At 45.9% G+C, this 25,070-nt stretch overlaps 1 protein-coding gene across 1 annotated transcript in view; it reads right to left on the bottom strand.

Annotated features, from left to right (window-relative positions):
* Positions 1–921: 921 nt before the first annotated feature.
* The window catches only part of LOC112224785 (protein shisa-9), a 49,468-nt gene continuing 25,319 nt past the window's right edge, over positions 922–25,070 (bottom strand). The window contains exons 4-5 of the mRNA XM_042306106.1: positions 10,864–10,968; positions 922–3,060 (exon numbers count right to left, since the gene is read on the bottom strand). Coding sequence (XP_042162040.1) covers positions 2,591–3,060; positions 10,864–10,968 — 575 coding nt within the window. The 3' untranslated portion in view covers positions 922–2,590. The remainder of the gene's footprint in view (positions 3,061–10,863; positions 10,969–25,070) is intronic.

Genomic DNA, 25,070 nt, shown 5'->3' with positions numbered 1-25,070 from the left:
TTAAAGAAAAGTTATTTAAAATATATTTTTTTAAACAAACTTTAATGAATACATTACAACAACAAAGGATTTTAAAACGCATTTTAAGAAATTGAAAAAAATGTGGGTTTCGTATGTAGGTGTCATAACCAGCCATAAAATAACACAATATATATCACAACAGGTGAAAATATATGGGTCATGACAGTGTTATGACCATTATGACATGTTATAGCAAGTTATGTCAGCTGTTATGACATGGTTATGACCAATTGCGGTAGTCATTGTGGTGGTGGTATCTTACAATTTGTTGTGAGGGTGTAATGCTAGCGTGTTGATGTTGATACAGTGTTACAGGTTTGGCATTGCATAGGCTATGTTCGGTTTTCAGTTGAGGACAGGAAGCATTCAGTGGAAAACTTAGCTGAAAATGGGTCCGTTTTCTGTTCTTGTCGTCAAAACATTTGTTTTAAAAGCTGCTATAGGCGCGGGAGTCATTTAAACAGTGTCTGGTAGTTTCAATCATGTTCATGTGAGAGTACACATGCCCTTGTCTCAGCCCACTGCCCTGAAACACATACATACACACGCAAGCAAACCTGCATTCTGGGGCTGTGGGACGTGGGGTGATGGGACTGGGAAAGAGAGCAGGGGGCCAAAGGACTATCAGTTACACCGCCTAGAGCCAGAGAACAGATGGAACATGAGCGAGTGATAGGGAGGGAATGAGAAAGAAAATAGCTCTCCAAAAGATGGGGTGAATAGAGACTTGATGAGAGAGCCGAGAGAAGGAAGAGATGAAAGAAGGCTACGGTTACAACTGGAGAGGAGCTGATTAGAAAATGGTAGAGGAGGAATAGAGAGAAGATGAGGAGGAATAGAGAGAAGATGAGGAGGAATAGAGAAGAGAAGATGAGGAGGAATAGAGAAGAGAAGATTACATGTTAGTCATTTATTCAGAGTGACTTACAGGCACAATTAGGGTTAAGTGCCTTGCTCAAGGGCACATTGACATCTTTTTCATCTAGTAGGCTTGGGGATTTGAATCAGTGACCTTTCGGTTACTGGCGCACACACTCTTAAACGTTAGACTACTTGTCGAAAAGGAGGAAGGGTAGGGATGTGCGAGGTAAGGGGTAGTAATGCATCATGATCATGACTCATGTAAAGAGTTTAGTTGTATTCATTGCCTTCATTAGCACTTCTGGAAGTGGTTTAATCTGAAGTGTGCAGCTAGTACATTGGCCATGTGTGTTAGCCTCGTATGGCCATCCTGATCTTGCTAGATCGCAGGATGGTCCTACAAGACTACATGTGTATACCTCTTTAGGGTGAGTTTGTGCTCAACCCAATACCTTCCGAGAGACCGTAGCGTCGATTAGACTTCATTGGTCCTTACACATTTCTGCACCATTGTCTGGGTTTTAGAACTACTGCACCTGACCAAAGATGTTGCTATCACTAGTCCCCTGCCTGTTATGTGTCATTTAGTCATGTACAAGTATCCTACTTTTCAACAATAGTTTTGTTTCTTTATTCTACCTCAGTGGATAATCATAGTCCTGGTAAACAAATAGATGCACCACTTGTAGAATAGGGTACATCCATTGCCATTTAAAGAGAGTCTGGTAGCCTTAGCAACACCTCTAGAGCTCTTGTCTGTGCCCTTTACTGTTCGTGCATCAGGGGAAAACACGGAAGACCTCCTCTGGGGTCTGAGATGCCGCAGCGAATTCACTTACACTGACAGCCCAGTGTGTCCTCACATACTCACACGCACTCATAAACACTCCACCAAGACCCAGTCTCTAGCCTGGTCCCAGATCTGTTTGTGTCATTGCCTACTCCATTGTCATTGTCAAGCCGTGACAATTCCATAAGGAGTTGGCAAGAGAGCAGAAACAGACTGGCACCCAGGCTATACAGTCTCCAGATCCACAATGACTACTTCATTTCACCCCCAGGGAAGAAAAATCTGTACATATATACTTTGTCCACTCCTGTCATCCGGCTTTCCTCTAAAGATCCCTAGAGTGATTTCCCACTATCTCCCTACCTGTCTCTCTCCCTCTCTCTCTCTCTGTCTTGCGCTGGGGCGGAGGCTGATTGGAGCTGACGTGAGGATGGCATTGTCCCTGTCGAGTTAATGTGGCCCCGGGGGTGCCATCATCCTTCTAAAGGCCTGAACACAGCGCTTCTAAGGGCTGAGAGAGGGGGGAGCTGTGGGAGTGGGAAATAGAGGATATAGGCAAAAGAACAAGATCAGAGAAGAATGCAAGGAGAGATGTGGTAGAGTTAAAGAAAGGTTCCGAGCAACAAGGAGTTGTGGACATAGACATAGAGGACATAGACATAGAGACCGAGAGGCTCAGAGGTGTTCCGAGAGCGACAGTGTTTCTCTTGCATTATCAATGTCTTGGGGATCTTTGTGGTTCAGTTATTGTGCTTGAGTCATGGTGGTGGGTGGCGATGCTGATGCATTGTTGCCCTATCTTTTAACCCCCCTTCATCCAGTATCTTTTAAACACTTTTAGACACTCCTCTCTATCCTTTACATTTTTGTATCTGTTTCTGTATCATTGTAGGTACAGAGGAACTCAGAGCTCCATTCTCAGACAGTGACCTCTGTCTTGCTGTTGGTGGAGTAGCTCTTATGCCTGGTGTGGTGGTAGGCGGATGGGTGGCCATATGACACAGGGTGGTTGAACATCTCCGGGAAATTCTCTACACTGTGCAGTCTCCTGGTGGAATAGGCATGCTGATGGGCTGAGATGTGCCCAGGCTGGGAGGTCTGCCTCTGGACGTAGTGTCCACTGGTGTCCCAGGCTTTCAAGGCCGAGCTAGAGAACAGGGGGTGGCTGGTGGTCTTGGACAGGCGGGACCTCTCCGGGTGGCTCTGGGGGATGGAGATGGAGAGGGGGGCGTGGAGGTTGTGGTGGGTGGGGAGCTGGTGGTGGTCCTGGTGAAGGTAGGACTTGTCCTTGGGGTGCAGGGAGTTGGGCTGGAAGGCTGGAGCTGCCTGGTACTGGGAGAAGTCCATCAAAGGGTAGCTCTTATAGTATCCCCTAGAGGCAGTGTCCGCTGCAGCAGACAAGAGAGAAGAGAGTTAGTGGCCTGAAGTTAACTGTCAACTGTCTAAGAAGAGGCCCTGATTTCAGAAAAAAACTAAAATACTTGACTGTAATAATCCTGGAAGTTTGTGTTATAAATAGGGTGGGCACTGGGAGGCCAGTGTGTCAGGTAGCTTCAGCTCAGGGGGACGGGGACAGCCTCGGTCAGCTCAGGGGGACGGGGACAGCCTCAGTCTTAGCAGTGAGGTCAGTGCTTCCAGAACCCCGATCCCTCAGGCACACACAAAGCGAGCAGGACAGGGTTAGGAGTGTGTGTGCTCTCGTGAATGTATTGTTCTGTCTCTCTCCATGAACACGTCAATGACGTTCTGTTCTCTCTGAGCTGTGGGTTGAAGTCATAATGCCCCTTTCACACAGATGATGCTTTTGGTTTTGAATGAAGCACCAGAGTTGGTGTCAATTCCATTTCAATTCAGGAAGGATTTTCATAAAAAATATAATAATCTAAATCTTCGTGTCTGCCTGTACGTATGCACAGTATGTGTGTTCCTACATACGTTTATATACGTGTGTGTGTGTCTACGTGTGAACTCTGTCAGGTCGGATCAGCGTTATCGGCCAGGCAATATGTATGGGTGTAATGCCTGGATATTCATTGGAGAGAGAGAGAAATCTAAGAGAGAAAGAGCGAATGTTTCTGAGAGGAATTCAGAGTGCAATACTTTCCATTCCACTCTAGTCAGTGAATCATCCCTTTATGCCTGAAAAGTAGATTGTGGAGTGACAGAGATTCTGTTCCCTGTCCATTGCTGTATTTCTCTTCAGTCTGTCGGTGTGAATGGTGTGTTCTGTCCCAACACACTGCCATAATGTTGTTTCAGACACAAAATAATACATTACTGTGAATAGTATAGCGTGTGCGACTTTAATATTTCTATCTCCCAAGTTCATGATCTGCCAGTCTGTACCACAACATCAGCTGATTCAAATAACTTACTCAACATCAAGCTTTGATTATTTGAATCAGCTGTCTAGTCCTAAGGAAATTAACAAAACGTTAGGGAAACCCTGGTTTACATGATATTCACCAGAACCATAAACTGTGTATATGGTGTACTGTGCTTCTACACCTGCATTGCTTGCTGTTTGGGGTTTTAGGCTGGGTTTCTGTACAGCACTTTGAGATATCAGCTGATGTACGAAGGGCTATATAAATCAATTTGATTTGATTTGATTATATACACTCAGTGGCCAGTTTATTGGGTACACACATCTACTACCGGGCTGGACCCCTTTTTTTGCCTCCAGAACAGCCTGAATTATTCAAGGCATGTATTCTACAAGGTGTGGCATTCAAATGTTGCTCAATTGTTATCAAGGGACCAAACGTGCCAGGGAAAAATGTCCCACACCATTACACCACCACCACCAGCCTGTAACCATTGACACCAGGCAGGATGGGGCCATGGACTCATGCTGCCTATGCCAAATCCTGATTGGCATCAACATGACGCAACAGGAACCGCGATTCGTCGGACCAGATTATGTTTTTCCACTCAATTGTCTAGTGTTGGTGATCGCATGCTCACTGGAGCCGCTTCTTGTTTTTAGCTGATAGGAGTGGAACCCGGTGTGGTCGTCTGCTATAATAGTCCATCCGCGATAAGGACTGACGAGTTGTGCTTTCCGAGATGCTGTTCTGCACACCACTGTTGCACTGCGCCATTATTTGTCTGTTTGTGGCCCGCCTGTTAGCTTACACGATTCTTGCCATTCTACTTCGACCATTCTCATAAACAAGATGTTTTCGCCCACAGGACTTCACTGACTGGTTGTTTTTTGTTTGTCGCACCGTTCTCTGTAACCTTTAGACACAGTGATGTAAATAAAAATTCTTTAAAGTACTAAAGTAGTTTTTTGGGGCATCTGTACTATTTCTATTTTTGACAACTTTTACTTCACTACATTCTTAAAGAAAATAATGTACTTTTTACTCCATACATTTTCCCTGACACTCGAAAGTACTCATTACATTTGAATGCTTAGCAGGACAGGAAAATGGTCCAATTCACGCACTTATCCTGAGAACATCCCTGGTCATCCCTACTGCCTCTGATCTGGTGGACTCACTAAACACAGATGCTTCCTTTGTAAATTATGTCTGAGTGTTGGAGTGTTTTGTCTGGTTAGCTTATTGTAAGGAATATGAAATTATTTATACTTTTACCTTTGATAATTCAGTATATATTAGCAATCACATGTACTTTTGATACTTAAGTATATATAAAACCAGTAATATTTTATTGGGTGACATTTATTGAGTAATTTTATATTAAAGAGTATCATCTTTACTTTAACATTTTCCACCACTGCCTAGACACTGTCACGCGTGAAAAGACCAGGGGGCTGGACGTTTGAGATACTGGAACCAGTGCGCCTGGCACCGCCGATCATGCCAAGCGCAGTCGCTAAGGTCACTCGTTTTGCCCATTCTAACATGCAATCGATGTCACGTTGTATAATGATAGGAGACAGGAGCAGGAATATGAAATAGGGGCTTTTATTTCTCTACCCAAAATAGCTTATGTCATGAACATTAAATAGACGAAGCCCAAAACAAATACGTATACATACAACACAGGGCTGTAACCCAAACAAAGAGCATGGTGTAAACCTCTAATAAATACACGGGACGAGACCCATAATGTCACGACTCCCACCGAAGGTGGCTCCCTTGCCTGTTCGGGTGGCGCTCTGCGGTCGTCGTCGCCGGTCTACTATCCGCCACCAATCCCTTTTTCCTTTTCTGTTCGTTTGGTCTTATTGGTTGCACCTGTCCCTTATTTTGTTTCTTGATTTATGTCTATTTAAGCCTGTTAGGCCTGCCTAGGTTTGTCCGGGACTGTACCTCTGATAGGAGCGAGTCCTCCATCATACGGCCATTCTCCACCGGATCGGGTCGGCAATGGACCAGATGATGGAGAGGATGGGCCGATGGGAGAGGAATGACCTCCCTACCTCACCCCCAGCTCCTCTTCTGCCAGCACCACCTACCCCTCCTCCGGCATCCGGATCCGGTGCCCTGCGTCTGGCACTCCCCAGGGAGTACGATGGAATGGCGGCTGGGTGCCAGGGGTTCCTACTACAGCTGGAGCTGTACCTGGCTACCTGGAGTGGGAATGGCCCAGATTCGGCGAGGGATCCGACGGGCCCTGTTCGACCACCCACCGGAGGGCCGAGCGGCGGATGGGAGGTCAGCGTGAGTGTCCTCGTCTCCTGCTTGACTGGTCGAGCCCTGGAGTGGGGAATGGCCCAGGCCCTCGGCATGGAGTTAGGGGGATCACTACACGGAGTTCAGAGCCGCCTTGTTCACCCCAGGTGAGTCAGCACCAGACTCACCCAGAGCTCCCTGTTGGTCATATGTTCTTACTAATTTATTTTTCTGAGTTTTCTCCCTCTCTACAGCATAAGGCGCTAGTCGATTCAGGCGCAGCTGGGAACTTTATGGATCGTGGGCTCACGTTAAGGCTAGGGACTCCCCTGGTGTCGTTAGGCCAACCTTTCCCCGTGCACTCCTAAGATAGCCGACCATTAGGGTCAGGGCTCGTCGGGGAGGCCACGGTTCCACTGGACATGGTAACGCAGGGGGATCATAAGGAGCGGATTAGTCTCTTCCTTATTGATTCACCTGCGTTTCCAGTGGTGCTGGGGATTCCCTGGCTGGCTAATCACAATCCTGAGATTTCATGGAGACAGGGGGCTCTCCGAGGGTGGTCAGAGGAGTGTTCAGGCAGGTGCATCAGAGTTTCCATCGGTGCGACGACGGTGGAGAGTCCAGACCAGGTTTCCACTGTGCGCATTCCCTCTGAATATGCCGGTTTGGCTATCGCCTTCTGTAAGAAGAGGGCGACCCAATTACCACCTAATAGATGAGGGGATTGCGCGATAAACCTCCTGGTAAACGCAGCACTTCCCAGGAGTCACGTGTACCTGTTGTCCCAGGAGGAGACAGTGGCTATGGAGACATACGTCACTGAATCTCTGGGACAGGGGTATATTTGGCTCTCCACGTCACCCGTCTCCTCAAGCTTCTTTTTTGTGAAGAAAAAGGAGGGAGGTCTGCGTCCGGGCATTGATTATAGAGGTCTAAAGTCCAGTGGGGTTTAGTTACCCGCTACCTCTCATCACCACGGCGGTGGAATCATTTCACGGGCGTGTTTCTTCACAAAACTGGACCTTAGGAGTGCATATAATTTGGTGAGTATCCGGATGGGAGATGAGTGGAAGACCGCGTTTAGTACCACATCTGGCCACTATGAGTACCTCAACATGCCCTATGGGTTGAAGAATGCTTCAGCCATTTTCCAATCTTTCGTAGACAAGATTCTCAGAGACCTGCACGGGCAGGGGGTGGTAGTGTATATCGATGATATACTGATCTATTCTGCCAAACGCGCCGCGCACGTGTCTCTGGTGCGTACGGTACTTGTGAGACTGCTGGAGCATGATCTGTACGTCAAGGCTGCGAAATGTGTGTTCTCCAAACAAGCCACTTCCTTCCTGGGTTATCGCATTTCCACCTCTGGGGTGGTAATGGAGTGTGACCGCATTACAGCCGTGCGTAATTGGCCGACTCCGACCAAGGTAAAGGAGGTGCAGCGGTTTTTAGGGTTTGCAAATTACTACCGGAGGTTTATCCGGGGTTTTTGTCAGGTGGCTGCTCCCATTACCTCACTGCTGAAGGGGGGACCGGCGCACTTGCGCTGGTCAGCAGAGGCAGGTAGAGCTTTCAGTCGCCTGAAGGAGCTGTTCACCGACTCTCCCATGCTGGCTCATCCGGACCCCTCTTTGGGGTTCATAGTGGAGATGGACGCGTCCGAGGCTGGAGTGGGAGCCGTGCTATCACAGCGCTCGGGCACGCCACCAAAGCTCCGCCCCTGCGCTTTCTTCTCGAGGAAGCTCGGTCCGGCAGAGCGGAACTATGACGTGGGGGACCGGGAGTTGTTAACTGTAGTCAAGGCTCTGAATGGGTGGAGACATTGGCTTGAGGGGGCCAAGCACCCTTTCCTCATCTGGACTGACCATCGTAATCTCGAGTATATCCGGGCAGCGAGGAGATTGAATACGCGTCAGGCCAGGTGGGCCATGTTCTTTACCCGATTTCGTTTTACGATTTCCTATCGGTCAGGTTCCCTTAATACGAAGGCCGACACGCTGTCCCGCCTATATGACACCAAGGAGCGGCCCAATGAATCAACTCCCATCCTCCCGGCTTCAAGTCTGGTCGCACCGGTGGTATGGGAGGTGGACGCGGAGATCGAGCGGACGTTACGGTTGGAACCTGCACCCCCTCAGTGTCCAGCAGGTGTTCAGTACGTGCCTCTTGGTGTCCGTGATCGGTTGATTCGATGGGCCCATACACTACCCTCTTCGGGTCATCCTGGGATCGAGAGGACAGTGCGGAGTCTTAGGAGGAGGTACTGGTGGCCCACTTTGGTCAAGGACGTGAGGTTTTATGTCTCCTCCTGCTCGGTGTGCGATCAGAGCAAGGCTCCTCGACACCTGCCTAGAGGGAATTTACAGCCCCTCCCCTTTCCACAACGGCCATGGTCGCACTTGTCGGTGGATTTTCTCACCGACCTTCCCCCGTCTCAGGGAAACACCACGATCCTGGTCGTTTTGGATTGGTTTTCTAAGTCCTGCCGTCTCATCCCGTTGCCCGGTCTCCCTACGGCCCTACAGACTGCGGAGGCTCTGTTTACCCATGTCTTCCGGCACTACGGGGTGCCTGAGGACATCGTTTCTGATCGGGGTCCCCAGTTCACGTCCAGAGTTTGGAGGGCGTTCATGGAACGGCTGGGGGTCTCGTTCAGCCTGACCTTGGGTTTCCACCCCGAGAGTAATGGGCAGGTGGAGAGAGTGAACCAGGATGTGGGTAGGTTTCTGCAGTCGTATTACCAGGACCGGCCTGGTGAATGGGTGAGGTACGTCCCATGGGCGGAGGTGGCTCAGAACTCCCTCCGCCACTCCTCTACTAACATGTCACCGTTCCAGTGCGTGTTGGGATACCAGCCGGTCCTGGCTCCATGGCATCAGAGCCAGACCAAGGCTCCTGCGGTGGAGGAATGGGCTCCTGCGGTGGAGGAAACAAGTCCACTAGCTTGTTTCATTAAAACAAGCTAGTGGACGGCAGAAGAGGAGCGCTGACCAACACCGCGTGTTCGCACCGGGGGACCGGGTCTGGCTCTCGACCCGAAACCTGCCCCTCCACCTGCCCTGCCAGAAGCTGGGGCCGCAGTGTGTGGGGCCATTTAAAGTCCTGAGGATGATAAACGAGGTGTGTTATAGGTTACAGCTTCCTCCTTACTATCGTATTAACCCCTCGTTTCATGTGTCTCTCCTCAGGCCGGTGGTGGCTGGTCCCCTGCAGGAAGGTGAGGTGCCGGAGGTCCCTCTGCCCCCTCTGGACATCGGGGGGTCCACGAAGTACACAGTACATGCTATCCTGGACTCTAGACGCCAGGTGAGGGGCCTACAGTACCTCGTGGACTGGGAGGGGTACGGTCCGGAGGAGAGGTGCTGGGTACCGGTGGGGGACATTTTGGACCCTTCACTACTGAGGGACTTCCACCGCCTCCACCCGGATCGCCCTGCGCCTCGCCCCCCGGGTCGCCCTCGAGGCCGGTGGGGGAGCGCTGCGGGAGCCGCACGTCAGGGGGGTACTGTCCCAACAGTACCGGTCACCGTCGCCGGTCTACTGGCCGGCACCAATCCCTTTTTCCTTTTCTGTTCGTTTGGTCTTATTGGTTGCACCTGTCCCTTATTTTGTTTCTTGATTTATGACTATTTAAGCCTGTTAGGCCCACTTAGGTTTGTGCGGGATTGTACCTCTGTTAGAGTGTGGATGTGTATTTGTATTTTATTTTCTCCGGACTGTTTGGGTCCTGTGTTTGGGCCGATCAGTTTTATGCTCCCAGTATTTTGGCGTGACCGTTTGTACCAGAATAAAATACGAGTTTCCGAACCCTCTGCTCTCTGCGCCTGACTCCAACCCCACTACTCCTCAAAGACTGTGACACATAATAACAAGTGCACACTAACATGGTAACACGCAAGCGAATACAACACAGCACAGGTACTCACAAGACCAACGGACACGGAACAATAATAATAAAGGACAAAGGGGAACAGAGGACACATATATACACATACTAATCAGGGGGAAATGGAACCAGGTGTGCGTAATGAAACAAGACAGTCCGGGGTTGGTGGTAATGAATCCAGTTCAGTGACGCCTAGAAGGCCGGTGATGTAGACCTCTGGAGCTGGTGAACAGAATGAGCAGCAGTACCTCGAACAGTAACTGAATGCCTTGATGCCTGTCTGCAAACCATTTTTGTGAACCTAATAAACTGCCACTGAGTGTATATGGATCTGACCTACACTTTCCAGAAAAGCGCTGAGACTGTATTGCCAGTAGGATATCTCCTTTCATTCATGATATGTCTTTTCCATGAAGGGAGCCAAAACCACATCAGATGCCAGCTTGAAAACCTTACGATGGTTTGAAAAGGTTACAGTGCCAGTCTGGATTATGATCAGCATGTCCTGGAGTGCACAGTGTGTGTGTGTGTGAGAGAATGCATGTGTGTCCGCATGTGTGTGTCCATATGTTTATATGTGTGTTAATGTGTGTTTATGCATGTGTGTGTACGCGCATGTTTGTGTCCATTATGCTTATGCGTGTGAGTGTGTGAGTGTGTGTGTGTGTGTGTGTGTGTGTGTGTGTGTGTGTGTGTGTGTGTGGCCTTACCCACAGCCCTGAGGGAGTTGTACTTGTTGAGGCCCAGTCCACTGAGGTTGCTATGAGGGTGTGGCATTCCTGGGTATAAGGCTGAATTGTTCAGGTGGTAGTGCTCTGTAGGGAGAAAGAAGAATAGAGAGTAAGAGAGAGCGAAATGGAGAGAAAAAAAGAGAATAAAGTTAGTAATAAGATTAATACCACTTTATTTGTCAATTGTACAGACAGCATACTATTTAAATGCTCCTAACATTTGTGATGGGATTGAGAATTCTTCTTCCCTATCTGTCACAGATCTATCACAGCCCAACACTGCCTGTTGCAAAGTGCTGTTTTGCCAAGGGAGGATGTGGCCCCTAGTACTAAATGAGGTGTGACTAATTAACAATGGAACAAACAAACTAAGTAGAAAAAAACTGCATCAATGACCGCTGCTGGCCCAGCCTCTGTCATGCTGTCAGGGGGAACAAGAAAAGTGGGACACAGAGGTTGCATAGGGGCAGAGCCATCTCACACCCTGCATGGCCAGTGGCCATAGAACTGGGGTCTGTTAGTAGGCTCACATGATCATTCCTACATACCGGTACATCGCCATAAAAATCCCCAAGTGTTTTTCCCTATGATGTACTGTTACACCAACATTGCCAAGGCATGCCAGCGCAGTTTGCAATATATACAGTGCCTTCGGAAAGTATTCAGACCCCTTGAATTTCTTCACATTTTGTGACGTTAGTGTTATTCTAAAATAGATTAAATACAAAAAACTCCTTAGCAATCTACACACAATAACCCATAACGACAAAGCGTAACAGGTTTTTAGAAAATATGCAAATGTACGAAAAATAAAAAACAGAAATACCTTATTTATATAAGTATTCAGACTCTTTGCAATGAGACTCGAAATTGAGCTCAGGTGCATCCTGTTTCCATTGATCATCCTTGAGATGTTTCTACAACTTGATTGGAGTCCAACGGTGGTCAATTCAATTGATTGGACATGATCAGGAAAGGCACACATCTGTCTATACAAGGTCCCACAGTTGACAGTGCATGTCAGAGCAAAAACCAAGCCAAGAGGTCGAAGGAATTGTCCGTAGAGTTTCGAGACAGGATTGTGTCGAGGCACAGATCTGGGGAAGGGTACCAAAAAATGTCTGCAGCATTGAAGGTCCCCAAGAACACAGTGACCTCCATCATTCTTAAATGGAAGAAGTTTGGAACCAGTGGTGTAAAGTACTTAAGTAAAAAATACTTCAAAGTACTACTTAAGTAGTTTTTTGGGGTATTGGTACTTTACCTTACTATTTATAATTTAGACAACTTTTACTTTTACTTACTACATTCCTAAAGAGAATGATGTACTTTGTACTCCATTCATTTTCCCTGACACCCAAAAGTACTCGTTGAATGCAGGACACGAAAATTGTCTAATTCACACACTTATCAAGAGAACATCCCTGGTCATCCCTACTGCCTCTGATCTGCCAGACTCACTAAACACATGCTTTGTTTGTAAATTATGTCTGAGTGTTGGAGCATGTGCCTGGCTATCAGTACATTTAAAAACAAGAAAAGGATCCCACCTGCTTTGGTTTATTATTTTACTTTAACATTTGATACTTAAGTATATTTAAAACCAAATACTTTTAAACTTTCACTCAAGTATTATTTTACTGGGTGACATTCACTTTTACTTGAGTAATTTTCTATTAAGGTATCTTTACTTTTACTCAAGAATGACAATTGGGTACTTTTTCCAAACACTGTTTGGAACCACCAAGACTCTTCCTAGAGCTGCCCACCCAGTCAAACCGAGCAATTGGGGGAGAACGGCCTTGGTCAGGGAGGTGACCAAGAATCCAATGGTCTCTCTGACAGAGTTCCAGAGTTCCTCTATGGAGATGGGAGAACCTGTCAGAAGGACAACCATCTCTGCAGCACTCCACCAATCAGGTTTTTGTTGTAGAGTGGCCAGACGGAAGCCACTCCTCAGTAAAAGGCACATGACAGCCCGCTTGGAGTTTGCCAAACAGCACCTAAAGGTCTCTCAGACCATGAGAAACAAGATTCTCTGGTCTGAGGAAACCAAGATCGAATGCCAAGAGTCACGTCTGGAGGCAACCTGGCACCATGTTCACGGTGAAGCATGGCGGTGGCAGCTGTGGAGATGTTTTTCAGAGACAGGGACTGGGAGACTAGTCAGGATCGAGGCAAAGATTAACAGAGCAAAGTACAGAGAGATCCTTAATGAAAACCTGCTACAGAGCGCTCAGGACCTCAGACTGTGGCAAAGGTTCACCTTCCAACATGACAATGACCCTAAGCACACAGCTAAGACAATGCAGGAGTGGCTTCGGGACAAGTCTCTGAATGTCCTTGAGTGGCCCAGCCAGAGCCCGGAATTGAACCCAATCAAATCTCTGGAGAGTACTGAAAATAGCTGTGCAGCGATGCTCAACCCTCCAACCTGGCAGAGCTTGAAAGGATCTGCAGAGAAGAATGGGAGAAACTCCCCATATACAGGTGTGCCAAGCTTGTAGAGTCATACCCAAGAAGACTCAAGGCTGTCATCGCTGCATTTGTGCTTCAACAAAGTACTGAGTAAAAGGTCTGACTACTTATTTAAAGTTTTTCTCCAAAAAACTGTTTTTGCTTTGTCATTATGTGGTATTGTGTGTAGATTTAAAAATATATACACTGCTCAAAAAAATAAAGGGAACACTTAAACAACACAATGTAACTCCAAGTCAATCACACTTCTGTGAAATCAAACTGTCCACTTAGGAAGCAACACTGATTGACAATACATTTCACATGCTGTTGTGCAAATGGAATAGACAACAGGTGGAAATTATCGGCAATTAGCAAGACACCCCCAATAAAGGAGTGGTTCTGCAGGTGGTGACCACAGACCACTTCTCAGTTCCTATGCTTCCTGGCTGATGTTTTGGTCACCTTTGAATGCTGGCGGTGCTTTCACTCTAGTGGTAGCATGAGACGGAGTCTACAACCCACACAAGTTGCTCAGCTAGTGCAGCTCATCCAGAATGGCACATCAATGCGAGCTGTGGCAAGAAGGTTTGCTGTGTCTGTCAGCGTAGTGTCCAGAGCATGGAGGCGCTACCAGGAGACAGGCCAGTACATCAGGAGACGTGGAGGAGGCCGTAGGAGGGCAACAACCCAGCAGCAGGACTGCTACCTCTGCCTTTGTGCAAGGAGGAGCAGGAGGAGCACTGCCAGAGCCCTGCAAAATGACCTCCAGCAGGCCACAAATGTGCATGTGTCTGCTCAAACAGTCAGAAATAGACTCCATGAGGGTGGTATGAGGGCCCAACGTCCACAGGTGGGGGTTGTGCTTACAACCCAACACCGTGCAGGACGTTTGGCATTTGCCAGAGAACACCAAGATGGGCAAATTCGCCACTGGCACCCTGTGCTCTTCACAGATGAAAGCAGGTTCACACTGAGCACGTGACAGACGTGACAGAGTCTGGAGACGCCGTGGAGAACGTTCTGCTGCCTGCAACATCCTCCAGCATGACCGGTTTGGCGGTGGGTCAGTCATGGTGTGGGGTGGCATTTCTTTGGGGGACCGCACAGCCCTCCATGTGCTCGCCAGAGGTAGCCTGACTGCCATTAGGTACCGAGATGAGATCCTTAGACCCCCTGTGAGACCATATGCTGGTGCGGTTGGCCCTGGGTTCCTCCTAATGCAAGACAATGCTAGACCTCATGTGGCTGGAGGGTGTCCGCAGTTTCTGCAAGAGGAAGGCATTGATGCTATGGACTGGCCCGCCCGTTCCCCAGGCCTGAATCCAATTGAGCACATCTGGGACATCATGTCTCGCTCCATACACCAATGCCACGTTGTACCACAGACTGTCCAGGAGTTGGCGGATGCTTTAGTCCAGGTCTGGGAGGAGATCCCCTCAGGAGACCATCTGCCACCTCATCAGGAGCATGCCCAGGCGTTGTAGGGAGGTCATACAGGCACGTGGAGGCCACACACTACTGAACTTCTTTTTGACTTGTTTTAAGGACATTACATCAAAGTTGGATCAGCCTGTAGTGTGGTTTTCCACTTTAATTTTGAGTGTGACTCCAAATCCAGACCTCCATGGGTTGATAAATTTGATTTCCATTGATAATTTTTGTGTGATTTTGTTGTCAGCACATTCAACTATGTAAAGAAAAAAGTATTTAATAAGAATATTTCATTCATTCAGATCTAGGATGTGTTATTTTAGTGTTCCCTTTATTTTTTTGAGCAGTGCATATATTTAACCTTTATTTAACCATATATTCAAGTTGAGAACAAGTTCTCATTTACAACTGTGACCTGGCTAAGATAAAGCAAAGCAGTAAGACACAAACAACACAGAGTTACACATGGAATAACCAAACGTACAGTCAATAACACAATAGAAAAGTCTATGTACAGTGTGTGCAAATTAAATAAGATTAGGGAGGTAAGGTAATAAATAGGCCATAGTGGCAAAAATAATTACAATGTATTAATTAAACACTGGAGTGATGTGCAGAAGATGAATGTGCAAGTAGAGATACTGGGGTGCAAAGGAGCAAAATAAATTATAACAAATGTGGATGAGGTAGTTGGGTGAGCTATTTACAGATGGGCTATGTACAGGTGCAATGATCTGTAAACTGCTCTGACAGCTGATGTTAAAAGTTAGTGAGGGGATTTGTGAGAGGATTTGTTCCAGTCATTGGCAGAAGAGAACTGTAAGGAAAGGCGGCCAAAGGCTTTGGGCGTGATCAGTGAAATATACCTGCTGGAGCTCAGGGGGACGGGGACAGCCTCGGTCTCAGCAGTGAGGTCAGTGTGTCAGATAGCTTCAGCTCTGTAGGACGGGGACAGCCTCGGTCTCAGCAGTGAGGTCAGTGTGTCAGTGTGTCAGATAGCTTCAGCTCAGGGGGATGGGGACAGCCTCGGTCAGCTCAGGGGGACGGGGACAGCCTCGGTCTTAGCAGTGAGGTCAGTGCTTCCAGAACCCCGATCCCTCAGGCACACACACTCCTAACCCTGTCCTTCTCGCTTTGTGTGTGTGCTCTCGTGAATGTATTGTTCTGTCTCTCTCCATGAACACGTCAATGACGTTCTGTTCTCTCTGAGCTGTGGGTTGAAGTCATAATGCCCCTTTCACACAGATGATGCTTTTGGTTTTGAATAAAGCACCAGAGTTGGTGTCAATTCCATTTCAATTCAGGAAGGATTTTCATAAAAATATATAATAATCAAAATCTTACTTCAATTCACTTCCTGAATTTAGAGAATTTAAATGGAATTGATCCCAACCCAACATGAGAAACACATTTTCTGCTGCTGTGTGTGTCTGCCTGTATGTACAGTATGTGTGATCCTACATACGTTTATATACGTGTGTGTGTGTGTGTACATATGTGTGTGTGTGTCTTCATGTGTGTGTATGTGTAAGTCGTCTCCAGGTCTCTGTCAGGTCGGATCAGCATTGTCTGCCAGGCGACATTTATGTGTGTGATGCCTGGATATTCATTAGAGAGAGAGACAAATCTAAGAGAGAAAGAGTGAATGTTTCTGAGAGGAATTCAGAGTGCAATTACTTTCCATTCCAGTCTAGTCAGGCGTGGCTTTACCTAGCAAAGACTTATAAATGACCTGGAGCCAGTGGGTTTGGCGACGAATATGAAGCGAGGGCCAGCCAACGTAATAATACAGGTCACAGTGGGGGGTAGTATATGGGGCTTTGGTGACAGAACGGATGGCACTGTGATAGACTGCATCCAATTTGTTGAGTAGAGTGTTGGAGGCTGTTTTGTAAATGACATCGCCGAAGTCAAGGATCGGTAGGATAGTCAGTTTTACGAGGGTATGTTTGAGTGAATGAGTGAAGGATGCTTTGTTGCAAAATAGGAAGCCGATTCTAGATTTAATATTGGATTGGAGATGCTTAATGTGAGTCTGGAAGGAGAGTTTACAGTCTAACCAGACACCTAGGTATTTGTAGTTCACATATAGTCCACATATTCTAAGTCAGAAGCATCCAGAGTAGTGATGCTAGACAGGCGGGCAGGTGCGGGCAGCGATCGGTTGAAGAGCATGCATTTAGTTTCATCTTCCTAATATTGAGTTGCCACAAAGTGGATTTAACAAGTGACATCAATAAGGGATCATAGCTTTCACCTGGTCAATCTGTCATGGAAAGAGCACGTGACCCATACAGTTGAAGTTGGAAGTTTACATACACCTTAGCCAAATACACTTAAACTCAGTTTGTCACAATTCCTGACATTTACTCCTAGTAAAAATTCCCTGTCTTAGGTCAGTTAGTTTATTTTAAGTGTGAAATGTGAAATGTCAGAATAATAGTAGAGAGAATCATTTATTTCAGCTTTTATTTCTTTCATCACATTCCTAGGGGGTCAGAAGTTCACATACAATCAATTCGTATTTGGTAGCATTGCCTTTAAATTGTCTAACTTGGGTCAAATGGTTCGGGTAGCCTTCCACAAGCTTCCCACAATAAGTTGGGTGAATTTTGGCCCATTCCTCCTGACAGAGCTGGTGTAACTGAGTCAGGTTTGTAGGCCTCCTTGCTCGCACATGCTTTTTCAGTTCTGCCCACAAATTTTCTATAGGATTGAGGTCAAGGCTTTGTGATGGCCACTCCAATACCTTGACTTTGTTGTCCTTAAGCCATTTTGCCACAACTTTGGAAGTATGCTTGGGGTCATTGTCCATTTGGAAGACCAATTTGCGACCAAGCTTTAACTTCCTGACTGATGTCTTAAGATGTTGCTTCAATATATCCACATAATTTTCTTTCCTCATGATGCCATCTATTTTGTGAAGTGCATGATTTTATTTTTTATTTTTTATTTCACCTTTATTTAACCAGGTAGGCTAGTTGAGAACAAGTTCTCATTTGCAACTGCGACCTGGCCAAGATAAAGCATAGCAGTGTGAACAGACAACACAGAGTTACACATGGAGTAAACAATTAACAAGTCAATAACACAGTAGAAAAAAAGGGGAGTCTATATACATTGTGTGCAAAAGGCATGAAGAGGTAGGCGAATAATTACAATTTTGCAGATTAATAACACTGGAGTGATAAATGATCAGATGGTCATGTACAGGTAGAGATATTGGTGTGCAAAAGAGCAGAAAAGTAAATAAATAAAAACAGTATGGGGATGAGGTAGGTAAAAATGGATGGGCTATTTACCGATAGACTATGTACAGCTGCAGCGATCAGTTAACTGCTCAGATAGCAGATGTTTGAAGTTGGTGAGGGAGATAAAAGTCTCCAACTTCAGCGATTTTTGAAATTCGTTCCAGTCACAGGCAGCAGAGTACTGGAACGAAAGGCGGCCAAATGAGGTGTTGGCTTTAGGGATGATCAGTGAGATACACCTGCTGGAGCGCGTGCTACGGATGGGTGTTGCCATCGTGACCAGTGAACTGAGATAAGGCGGAGCTTTACCTAGCATGGACTTGTAGATGACCTGGAGCCAGTGGGTCTGGCGACGAATATGTAGCGAGGGCCAGCCGACTAGAGCATACAAGTCGCAGTGGTGGGTGGTATAAGGTGCTTTAGTGACAAAACGGATGGCACTGTGATAAACTGCATCCAGTTTGCTGAGTAGAGTGTTGGAAGCAATTTTGTAGATGATATCGCCGAAGTCGAGGATCGGTAGGATAGTCAGTTTTACTAGGGTAAGTTTGGCGGCATGAGTGAAGGAGGCTTTGTTGCGGAATAGAAAGCCGATTCTTGATTTGATTTTCGATTGGAGATGTTTGATATGAGTCTGGAAGGAGAGTTTACAGTCTAGCCAGACACCTAGGTACTTAAAGATGTCCACGTATTCAAGGTCGGAACCATCCAGGGTGGTGATGCTGGTCAGGCGTGCGGGTGCAGGCAGCGAACGGTTGAAAAGCATGCATTTGGTTTTACTAGCGTTTAGGAACAGTTGGAGGCCACGGAAGGAGTGTTGTATGGCATTGAAACTCGTTTGGAGGTTAGATAGCACAGTGTCCAAGGACGGGCCGGAAGTATATAGAATGGTGTCGTCTGCGTAGAGGTGGATCAGGGAATCGCCCGCAGCAAGAGCAACATCATTGATATATACAGAGAAAAGAGTCGGCCCGAGGATTGAACCCTGTGGCACCCCATAGAGACTGCCAGAGGACCGGACAACATGCCCTCCGATTTGACACACTGAACTCTGTCTGCAAAGTAATTGGTGAACCAGGCAAGGCAGTCATCCGAAAAACCGAGGCTACTGAGTCTGCCGATAAGAATATGGTGATTGACAGAGTCGAACGCCTTGGCAAGGTCGATAAAGATGGCTGCACAGTACTGTCTTTTATCGATGGCGGTTATGATATCGTTTAGTACCTTGAGCGTGGCTGAGGTGCACCCGTGACCGGCTCGGAAACCCGATTGCACAGCGGAGAAGGTACGGTGGGATTCGAGATGGTCAGTGACCTGTTTGTTGACTTGGCTTTCGAAGACCTTAGATAGGCAGGGCAGGATGGATATAGGTCTGTAACAGTTTGGGTCCAGGGTGTCTCCCCCTTTGAAGAGGGGGATGACTGCGGCAGCTTTCCAATCCTTGGGGATCTCAGACGATATGAAAGAGAGGTTGAACAGGCTGGTAATAGGGGTTGTGACAATGGCGGCGGATAGTTTCAGAAATAGAGGGTCCAGATTGTCAAGCCCAGCTGATTTGTACGGGTCCAGGTTTTGCAGCTCTTTCAGAACATCTGCTATCTGGATTTGGGTAAAGGAGAACCTGGAGAGGCTTGGGCGAGTAGCTGCGGGGGGGGCGGAGCTGTTGGCTGAGGTTGGAGTAGCCAGGCGGAAGGCATGGTGCTGCCACCCCCGTGCTTCACGGTTGGGATGGTGTTCTTCGGCTTGCAAGGCTCCCCCTTTTTCCTCCAAACATAACGACGGTCATTATGGCCAAACAGTTCTATTTTTGTTTCATCAGACCAGAGGAAATTTCTCCAAAAAGTACAATCTTTTCTCCATGTGCAGTTGCAAACCGTAGTCTGGCTTTTTATGGCGGATTTGGAATTGTGGCTTCTTCCTTGCTGAGCGGCCTTTCAGGTTATTTCGATTTATAGGACTAGTTTTACTGTGGATATAGATACTTTTGTAACTGTTTCCTCCAGCATCTACACAAGGTCCTTTGCTGTTGTTCTGGGATTGTTTTTCACTTTTCGCACCAAAGTGCGTTCATCTCTAGGATACAGAATGCGTCTCCTTGCTGAGCGGTATGACGGCTGCGTGGTCCCATGGTGTTTATACTTGCATACTATTGTTTGTACAGATGAACGTGGTACCTTCAGGCATTTGGAAATTGCTCCCAAGGATGAACCAGACTTGTGGAGGTCTACAATTTTTTTCTAAGGTCTTGACTGATTTCTTTTGATTTACCCATGATGTCAAGCAAAGAGGCACTGTGTTTTGAAGGTAGGCCTTGAAATGCATCCACAGGTACACCTCCAATTGATTCAAATTATGTCAAAAGCCATGACGTAATTTCTGGAAATTTCCAAGCTGTTTAAAGGCACAGTCAACTTAGTGTATGTAAACTTCTGACCCACTGGAATTGTGATACAGTGAATTATAAATGAAATAATCTGTAAACAATTGTTAGAATAATTACTTGTGTCATGCACAAAGTAGATTTCCTAACCGACTGGCCAAAACTATAGTTTGTTAACTTCTTTGGGACTGGGGGGCAGTATTGAGTAGCTTGGATAATAAGGTGCCCAGAGTAAACTGCCTGCTACTCAGGCCCAAAAGCTAGAATATGCATATAATTAGTAGATTTGGATAGAAAATACTCTGAAGTTTCTAAAACTGTTTGAATGATGTCTGTGAGTATAACAGAACTCATATGGCAGGCAAAAACCTGAGAAGAAATCCAACCAGGAAGTGGGAAAACTGAGGTTTGTAGTTTTTCAAGTCATTGCCTATCGAATATACAGTGTCTATGGGGCCATATTGCACTTCCCAAGGCTTCCACTAGATGTCAACAGTCTTTAGAACCTTGTTTCAGGCTTCAACTGTAAAGGGGGAGAGAATGAGAGCTGTTTGAGTCAGGTGTCTTGCAGAATGCCATGAGCTAAATCATGTGCGCGGCCGTGAGAGGTAGCTGCGTTCAGACAAAGGATTTATCCCGTTGAAACATTATTGAAGATTTATTTAAAAAAAACATCCTAAAGATTGATTCTATGCATAGTTTGACATGTTTCTACGAACTGAAATTTAACTTTTTTGACTCTCCGTCTGAACTATCGCCTGGACTTGCCCGTGCCTCGTGATGTTGGATTTGTGAACTAAACGCGCAAACAAAAAGGAGGTATTTGGACATAAATGATGGACTTTATTGAACAAAACAAACATTTATTGTGGAACTGGGATTCCTGGGAGTGCATTCCGATGAAGATCATCAAAGGTAAGTGAATGTTTATAATGCTATTTCTGAGTTTTGTGACACACCTCCTTGGTTGGAAAATGGCTGTATGTTTTTCTGTGGCTAGGTGCTGACCTAACATAATCGCAAGGTGTGCTTTCGCCGTAAAGCCTTTTTGAAATCTGACACAGCGCTTGCATTAAGAAGATGTTTATCTATAATTCCATGCATAACACTTGTATCTTTTATCAATGTTTATTATGAGTATTTCTGTAATTTGATCTGGCTCTCTGCACTTTCACCGGATGTTTGTTGAGACAATCCATTTCTGAACATAGTTATTTACAACATTAACAATGTCTACACTGTATTTCTGAACAATTTGATGTTATTTTAATGGACAAAAAATGTGCTTTTCTTTCAAAAACAAGGACATTTCTAAGTGACCCCAAACTTTTGAACTGTAGTGTACATACAGTACCAGTCAAAAGTCCTCATGAGAGCTGGTTTCATCATAGCGCTTGATAGTTTTTGCGACTGCACTTGAATAAACTTTAAAAGTTCTTTATATTTTCCAGATTGACTGGCCTTCATGTCTTAAAGTAAAGATGGACTGTTGTTTCTCTCTGCTTATTTGAGCTGTCCTTGCCATAATATATACCTGGTATTTTACCAAATAGGGCTACCTTCTGTATAGCACCCCTACCTTGTCACAACAACTGATATTTTGATTTGTTTAACACTTTTTTGGTTACTACATGGAGAACCTCCTGGGGACAAACAGCCTCGCCCACAGGTTTTACTGAGTAAAACATGTACTACATACATTTTAGGGTGGCTGTAGAAAACCCTCATGACCAGGTTGTCAGGGGGTGTGTGACTTGTTCAGCCAATCAGAGGCCCACCTCTTTTGCTAGTTTTCGACTTCATTAAGGGTTTTTTCGGCTGTTCGGGAACATCATTTTTTTTCGAGGCAAGCCGATGTCGATAGCCGAAGTCTATTCTCCTTCGTCGGTGATTGGTCAACAGTATGGATATCTTCAATAAAGCCTTTGTTGTCATTCAATGAGAGACAACTTGTTTTCATGCCCATTTCTTTATTGATAAATACATCCTAGTTAGATGTACAATTGCATAACTAAGATCTCCTCGGCAAAAACATCAAAATTAATGACAGACTTCTTGAGTTATCTTAGATAAATTCTGACTATTTTGAGGAAGTGTATACTGGCTACGGAGTCTCAAAATGGATAAATGGTATTATTGCCATTTTTTTCTAGTTTTTCAAGTGAAGGACTTTTAAGGGAGTATGCGAGCACACTTGTTCGGTTCATCTGGCTGGGTTCGGCTAGGCACCAGCTGAACTGAAGGCGAAGGGAAAACTGGCCACCACTTCCCTCCATTCTATTGACTAATAATTAGATGGATAGAACTGATCACAGATTTGTTTTAATAAACAGGACTCGTAAATGCAATACTCTCTGGTTTTCTGAAACAATGCTTTCAGACAAGATACCACACCATGCACAGGATGCTGCTGAGGGGAGGACAGCTCATAATAATGGCTGGATATATATTCAATCTTATATCATGACTGCTGTATATATATTCCACTTCAGGATGACAACAACTACAACAAGCAGGCACTTTACAAACTGTACGAGGCTATTAACAAGCAGGAAACTTGATGCTGGTGATTTTAATTCACATCACTAAGACATGTGACCCCCAACTTTTACCAACACGTATTTTTCGACACTAGGGGCAATAAAGTCCTAGACTGCTGTTACTCAACTTACAAGCATGCATTACAAGGTCCTTGCTCGTCCCTCCTTCAGCAAATCCGATCATGACTTGTTTTTGTTTATTTATTTATTATAGTGTCACTCATCTTCATGATGCTCAGCCCACATGGGCTTATAAGACATTGTATTTGTTGTATACAAATAACATTTCATACTTATACACTAAGTGTACAAAACATTAGGAACAACTGCTCTTTCGTTGACATAGACTTACCACGTGAAAGCTATGATCCCTTATTGATGTCACCTGTTAAATCCACTTCAATCAGTGTCGATTAAGGGGAGTAGACAGGTTAAAGAGCTTTAAACTTTGAGACATGAATTATATATGTGTGCCATTCAGAGGGTGAATGGGCAAGACAAATGCCTTTGAACGGTAGCAAGTGCCAAGGGCACCAGTTTGAGTGTGTCAAGATCTGCAACGCTGCTGGGTTTTTCATGCTCAGTTTCCCATGTGTATACAATACTACTTCATTAATCCCCAAGGGGCAATTCATTCCTGGCTGACAGGGTGCTTCAGACAGGACAAACACACACATTGTGCAATTTAAGAAACTTAAAGTTAATGGTATTTACAGTTCTTAATTCATTGTAGGGCTAAACTATTTCTAGAATAGTCCCCTAGGTCTTCCTTAATGGTCCTCGATGGCCTCGGGCACAAACGAGGCCCTGTGCCTATTGGTGGAGCACTTGAGACAGCGCAGGCGTCGTCCAAGGGGGAGCAGTTGAAACTGTGGGTTGAGGACATGAGTGCTGAGGATGTTATAGGCCTTCCTCCTGGCCTGCTGCTCAAAGAATGAAGCCAGATTTATGAGAGGCACCCCGGGGATCTTACAACAGGTGTTCACAATGGCTTGGAGGTGGTTCCTGTTCTTGACAGAAAGGGATGTGAACCAGCATACGAAGGAAAAACAGCATGCTCTCGGTTTGCCATATCGATTTGTGTACAATTAATTAATTAATTCAGTTTCATGAGGAAGTATTGTCTCTGGTGAGCTTTTTCAAACTTCAGGGTCTTATCAAAGATGGTACCAAGATATTTATGCTGGTCCACAATGTCCACCTCTTCACCATGGATGATCACCGGGCCCATCCTGGGGGGCTTCCTCCTGAATTCGACTACCATTTCCTTCATATTGGAGACATTCAACTCCAGCAGCGCACTGTCACACCACTCAATGAAGTCCTGTAGGGCTGGTTCATGGTCCTACTCAGACCCTGGGTAGGATGGCAGTGGTCGTGAGCACTCTGACAGTCATGGGTATAGAACAAGTATTTCCAAACTGGGGTACGCGCAATGCCGTCGGGGGTAGCCAAATAAAAATGTGACTCACATATAAAATACAATTATTTTAAAAATGTGAAAAAAATTATTCACATTTTCAAACAGTCCAATTATATTTTCCAACTGGGCTATACATTTTGGTGAGGTTTTTTTCTCGCCTGAGTAGCCTCGTTTCACAGCCAAAAATAAAATGAAACCATCCAGTGTTCAGCAAAATAACAACACAATGTCAAATACAGGTAACCTAGTCAAATAATTAACATCCAATCACATTAACCGTTATTCTCTCGCAGGAATTTCACTAACAGTCCATATGTAGCCAAATGTAGCCGTTGCTCATTCTCTTTGCTCTAAAATTGATAAATGGTTTAAGAAAGTAAGGCCCGCGTCCATAGAGACACATACCAGCTCTACTGGTAGTACTGCTACTACCAGCAGTACTACACCGGCACCTGTCGACGACACAAGTTGTTCTGCTTCCACGAGCACATCCATTGCTAGCATCAGTAATTCTACATTTGTTGTTAGCCCAGCTAGCACGGACACCGACAGTTGTGAAGAGCTACTGCCCCCTTACCAGGAAAGCACCGAACAACAGACAGGGACGTTGGACCATGGAAGAGGCACAAATATGATGAGAACTACATTGATTTGGGGTTCACTTATATTGGGAGTAGTGCCTTTCCTCAGCCACAGTGTGT

Source organism: Oncorhynchus tshawytscha, linkage group LG25 (genome assembly GCF_018296145.1).
Source record: "Oncorhynchus tshawytscha isolate Ot180627B linkage group LG25, Otsh_v2.0, whole genome shotgun sequence".
Taxonomy (NCBI): Eukaryota; Metazoa; Chordata; class Actinopteri; order Salmoniformes; family Salmonidae; genus Oncorhynchus; species Oncorhynchus tshawytscha.
This window is presented reverse-complemented; position numbering and strand designations above follow the sequence as displayed.